Source organism: Myxine glutinosa, chromosome 3, assembly GCF_964187855.1.
Source record: "Myxine glutinosa chromosome 3, kmMyxGlut1.1, whole genome shotgun sequence".
In the NCBI taxonomy this organism is placed as follows: Eukaryota; Metazoa; Chordata; class Myxini; order Myxiniformes; family Myxinidae; genus Myxine; species Myxine glutinosa.
This window is the reverse complement of record NC_136263.1, coordinates 157,610,682-157,616,840: the sequence shown is the minus strand read 5'-3', so window position 1 is coordinate 157,616,840 and position 6,159 is coordinate 157,610,682. Positions and strand designations below refer to the sequence as shown.

General features: G+C 53.2%; 1 protein-coding gene across 1 annotated transcript; it reads left to right on the top strand.

Moving 5' to 3' along the window:
- Positions 1-930: 930 nt before the first annotated feature.
- Positions 931-5,903, top strand: LOC144891371 (uncharacterized). Its single transcript, XM_078774694.1, has 2 exons — positions 931-1,021; positions 1,120-5,903. The coding sequence occupies exon 2, from the start codon at positions 1,225-1,227 to the stop codon at positions 5,536-5,538; it is 4,314 nt and encodes a 1,437-aa protein (XP_078630820.1). The 5' UTR covers positions 931-1,021; positions 1,120-1,224; the 3' UTR covers positions 5,539-5,903.
- Positions 5,904-6,159: the final 256 nt, after the last annotated feature.

The following is a 6,159-nucleotide window of genomic DNA, read 5'->3' as shown; positions in this document are numbered from 1 at the left end:
CCAGGAGGAAACCTTTGCTGTCCAGAAATAACATCAGGGCAAGACTAAAGTTTGCCAATGAATACCGAGGCAAAGACCAGCACTTCTGGAATAATGTGCTCTGGACAGATGAGTCAAAGGTAGAGCTATTTGACCACAGTACCAGAAGACATGTTTGGCGAAAACCAAAGAGAGCATTTGACCACAAGAACCTGATACCAACTGTAAAGCATGGTGGTGGAAATATTACGGTTTGGGGCAGCTTTGCTGCATCAGGGCCTGGGCAGCTCACCATCACAGAATCCACTATGAATTCTTCATTGTACCAGAGGGTACTTGAGGATAATGTGAGGCCATCTGTTGGAAAGTTGAAGCTCAACCGAAGGTGGACCTTGCAACATGAAAATGACCCTAAACATACCAGTAAATCCACCAAGGAATGGCTGAAAAGAAAGAAATGGAGGGTTCTGGAATGGCCAAGTCAAAGCCTGGATCTAAAGTCCATCGAGATGTTGTGGGGGGATTTGAAACGAGCTGTGCAGGCAAGAAACCCCTCAAACATCGCACAGCTGAAAGAATTCTGCATGGAGTGGGCAAAAATTTCTCCCAGTCGATGTCAGAGACTGGTAGACAGTTATAAGAAACGCCTACTTGAGGTTGTTTCTGCCAAAGGGGGCAATACCACCTACTGCCAAGGGTGTACTTACTTTTTCCACATGCGAAATTTGCATTTATATTTATTTAAAGAATACAATGGAGTACAAAATGTAAATGTTTCATGATATTTGTTATATTATATCACCTTTATCTATCAATATTTTTGAAATGAAGATCAAATAGCTGTATGTTGAAATATGTTGAAAAAGTCAAAACTTTACATGGGGTGTGTAGTGAAATCGTATCCGTACTGAACCCGGGTGGGGATGCTCGCTGCTCGCTGTCATTGTTGTCCCCACTAGGGGCGTGACTATAAGACCCGTTGCTGTGTCAGTGCTCCGAGACTTCTCCCTTGTGACATGTTACATCGGTAGCCTCGTTAATGGTACGCCTTTATAGAATATCTAGCTTGCTTGCATTGACTGATATGAATGGCTTTATGAGATGTCGCATCGTATGCTTATTGTGTATTTCTACTTACAGGAATGATCTGATGATCTAAATGCAATTAAACCAAACCGTTGGACTAAAGTTGTGCGGACCTGAATGGTTTTCCACAACACTTAATTGCATTTAAGATCTGCTGACATGGCTGGCAACAAGACGTTGACGGTGTCCATTTTCAGCGCCGACCCACAAGCCACGGACGGAGGCTTGCAACTCAAGCACTGGCTCCGACAACTGGAGCATCTCTTTGATGAGCCTGAGACCGCTCCGACGCCTGCCGCGAAGCTGGCAATATTACACTCAAAAATCGACTACCGGGTCTACCACGCGGTCGCTCAATGCACGACGTATGATCTTACCATCGCGGAGCTCAAGCGGCTTTATATAAAAGAAAAAAGCCCTGTGTATGCGCGTTATTTGCTGCAGACGCGGCGGCAGCAGCCCAACGAGCCTATGGATCATTACGCCCAGGAGCTCCGGCAGCTCATGCTGGACAGCGCCAAGGAGCCACGGACTCCCGAGCAGGCTAAAGATGATCGACTTTTAGATGCCTTCATAGCAGGGGTCTCCTCCCAGGAACTACGTCTCAAACTCTTGGAGAAGACCGACCTGACCTTCGCTACGGCGGTTGAGCAAGCGACGGTGTATACCGAAGCGCGGATGCAATCGAACGCCTATGATCGCACGCGCCTTTTGGCGGGCACCTCACTACACGCCCGGCCGGAGAGTACCACTGACGAGGACGTGGATCCGCCTGCTGAACTCCGGGATGCTCCGGAGGATGACCCTACCCTGACAGCTGCCGTTACGACCAGCAGACCCAAGGCCTTGCGCGGGGCCGCATGTTTTTTTTGTGGAGGGCCTCGTCATGCCCGAGTCGTGTGTCCGGCACGTGACGCTATTTGCCATTTGTGCTCGCTAAAGGGACATTACGCGAAAGTGTGCAAGAAATCGGCACGCGGCTCGCGGCCCTTCGACTCGCGCAGCCGCGGTCGCGCAGGCGCGGCAACCTTGAACGGGCTTGTAGCAGAACCCACGAGCCCAGCGCCTTACCCGACTTCGAAGGGGAGGGCCCCTCTCTGCGGCCCGCTGGGCGCGCAGACAACCTTGACTGGCGCCACCGGACAGCCACCACCGTCTCATTCTCCATCGGGGACAAAGGCCGCGTCCTTGGCCAAACCTCGAGCCACGCAAGGGAAGAAACAGCTTTCGAATACTACGGAAGCCTTTTGTCAAAGCGACCAAACGAAAAAGGCGATTTCGAATACTACTACGGAAGCCTTTTGTCAAAGCGACCAAACGAAAAAGGCGATTTCGAATACTACGGAAGCCTTTTGTCAAAGCGACCAAACGAAAAAGGCGATTTCGGCTACAACGGAAGCCTTTATCTGCCAGGAGTGTCAAAAGGCGATGCCAAATACTACGGAGGCCTTTTCTCGTCGGATTTTGAATCGCGAAACACCGGAATGCTGGGGAAAGCCCTCTGATGACGATAATGGATTCCCCATGGTCAACGCAGACTCCGGCCACGATCGCAAAACTGCTGCTGGTGTAGGATCCACCCGCGAGGCTGGTCCGACCCATTCGGGGGGCTCAGTCCCGCTCCCAGCTGCCTCGTCTGGCCTGGCTCAAGCCCTTATTCCCCTTATGGTTGAGGGCCATTGTGTTCAGGCCTTGGTGGACACCGGATCTACGGATAGTTTTATCGACCAGCGACTTGTGCTCAGGCATGGATGGCGGATCGGGCGGTCTACGAGACGGATCTTCATGGCTTCCCAGGGACTCCGGCTTAGCACAAAAGGGGAATGCCGATTGAAACTAGTGCTAAAGGGACGGGTTTTCCCTGATGTGCACCTTATGGTTTTACCCGCATTATGTGCTGATATTCTGCTAGGACACGATTTTCTTAAGCTGCATGGACGTCTGGTAATGGAGTTCGGTGGGCCTGACACTCTTGTTGTGGGGGCGGACGACGCGCTAACGGTGTGCGCCCTAGCGCAAATGGACGTCCGTCCGCTTTCACTGTTCCCCAATCTAACCTCCGACTGTACCCCTGTCGCGGTAAAATCGAGACGCTACTCTCGCGCGGACATGCAATTCATTGCGGACGAAACGACTCAGCTCTTGAAAGACGGCATCATAGAACCTAGTAGGTCGCCGTGGCGTGCCCAGGTCTTAGTGGTGCGCAGTGAGGCCCATCGCAAACGCATGGTGATCGACTATTCCCAAACGATTAACCGCTTTACACAGCTGGATGCCTACCCCCTTCCGGGGATGGACGCGCTAGTGCAACAGGTGTCCCAGTATTCGGTCTATAGTACTCTCGATCTCCGTAGTGCGTACCACCAGATCCCTATCTCTAGGGCGGATCGTATCTATACCGCTTTCGAGTCGGGGCAGCGGTTGTACCAATTCACACGATTGCCCTTTGGGGTGACGAACGGGGTCGCTTGTTTCCAGAGGGCCATGGATGACCTCGTTGCGCGGGAGCACTTAACCGATGTTTTCGTCTACCTCGATAACCTTACGGTTTGTGGATATGACCAAGGGCACCATGACGCTAATCTGAAGCGCTTCCTTGAGGTCGCGCAACGGTATCACTTAACTATGAACGAGGATAAGTGCCGATACTCCCTACGCACCATAGATCTTCTGGGGTACACCGTGACCCATGGCTCTGTCTCTCCGGATAAGGAACGTCTGCGACCTTTGCTCGACATGGCCCCTCCCTGCGATCGGGCGTCCCTGAAACGCGCCCTTGGGCTGTTCGCCCATTACTCCAAATGGGTGCAAAATTTCTCCGCGAAACTTCGCCCCCTTGTGGCCTGCGACACTTTTCCCCTGAGTTCGGCCGCATTGACGGCCTTTGAAGGTCTTAAGACCGACATCGCCCGAGCCGCCGTAGCAACCATCGACGAGAGCGGCTCGTTCGTCCTCGAAAGTGACGCCTCGGATCAGGCCATCGCGGCGACCCTCTCCCAAGGGGGACGTCCCGTGGCTTTCTTTTCACGGACTCTTACCTCCGCTGAGCGGCGGCACTCGTCCGTTGAAAAGGAAGCGTATGCGATCGTCGAGTCTATTCGGCGATGGCGCCCGTACCTACTCGGGCGGAGCTTCCAAATCATCACGGACCAGCAAAGCGTTGCGTTCATGTACGACACCTTACACGCCCAGCGCATTAAGAACGAGAAAATCACTCGCTGGCGTATCGAACTCGCCGACTTCTGTTACACCATCAAATATCGCCCAGGGAAGGATAACCAGGCCGCCGATGCCTTATCGCGCCCCACTACATGTGCTGGTATCACCTCGTTGGAGGGCCTACGGGTGCTGCATGCTACTGCGGGCCATCCCGGCGTAACGCGTTTCGCTCATTTCGTGCGGAGTGGGAATCTCCCTTACTCGATTGACGATATCCGCCGTATCTGTCGCGACTGCGCTATCTGCGCGGAAATCAAACCGCGTTTCTATAACCCCCCTATGGGGACTCTGGTGAAGGCTACACGCCCGTGGGAACGCTTGGCGATGGATTTCAAGGGCCCTTTGCCAGTGTCGAGCGGCTCTCGCTATCTGCTCACTATCGTTGATGAGTACTCACGATTCCCCTTTGCTTATATGTGCGCGGACATGACTGCTGCCACGGTGATGCGTTGCTTACAGAACTTGTTCTCAATGTTCGGTTACCCGGCCTATGTCCATACCGACCGGGGTGCAGTCTTCTTGTCTCAGGAGGTGCGCGGCTATCTGCTCCAAAACAACGTTGCGTCTAGTTACACCACGCCGTATAGACCCCAGGCTAATGGGCAGATCGAACGCTTCAACGGGATTATCTGGAGGGCCGTCATGCTCCATCTCCGGACCCACGGCCGGGGCCTCGATAAATGGGCTTGGTCGCTACCTGCGGCGTTGAACTCAATCCGGGCACTCCTGAGTACGGCAACTAACCAAACTCCCCACGAGCGTCTTTTCCACCACCCCAGGAGCTCGGGGTGTATACGGTCTTTGCCCAGTTGGCTCGCTGGGCCCGGGCCGGCCTACCTTAAACGGGCAGTTCGCGCGAGCAAGTACGACCCCCTTGTGGACAAAGTGCAGATTCTCCAGGCTAATCCTGAGCATGCTCGTGTGATGACGTCTGATGGTCATGAGACTACTGTCTCCGTTCGTCATCTTGCCCCTTGCGGGGTCGACGACCTTAGTAGGGAATCGGACGAACCGGTCGAACCCATCTATGAGACTATGACCTCTCCCGACGCTCCCATCGCCGATAGTCCACCGACCCTCCCCCCGTCGAGACTGCCCGGGTCCGACGACTTGGCGTTACCCCCTTCATCACCCGACCCTGTTGACGCCTCTGACACCGGGGATACAGGGTTACGAGACGCCGTACCCGGGGAATTTCGAACGCGTGCTGGCAGAGAAATTCGCCGCCCGGCCCGCTACGGTTGGGCCGACTGATACTCCGCGCCCATGCTGACGCTCACTCGCTTTTAGCCACGCGGCCGTATAATTCTGACGGGGGGTGAATGTAGTGAAATCGTATCCGTACTGAACCCGGGTGGGGATGCTCGCTGCTCGCTGTCATTGTTGTCCCCACTAGGGGCGTGACTATAAGACCCGTTGCTGTGTCAGTGCTCCGAGACTTCTCCCTTGTGACATGTTACATCGGTAGCCTCGTTAATGGTACGCCTTTATAGAATATCTAGCTTGCTTGCATTGACTGATATGAATGGCTTTATGAGATGTCGCATCGTATGCTTATTGTGTATTTCTACTTACAGGAATGATCTGATGATCTAAATGCAATTAAACCAAACCGTTGGACTAAAGTTGTGCGGACCTGAATGGTTTTCCACAACAGGGTGTACTTACTTTTTCACGTGACTGTGTATATATATATTGTATACTAAATCGAGGCTCATGTAAGAGCAAACACATTGAACATGAAAACATGCTCAATGTGTTTGCTCAATGGGGAAGAGAAAGGGAAGCACACAAGCACAGCAACAGTGGAGAACAGGGATGTCGGTAGATCTGTGGAAGGGGGATTGTTGGGGGAGGACGGAGGGGTACACGGTA

Bases quoted from the DNA above. Each gene is read 5' to 3' on its own strand.
- LOC144891371 (XM_078774694.1), top strand. From the start codon at position 1,225: ATGGCTGGCAACAAGACGTTGACGGTGTCCATTTTCAGCGCCGACCCA.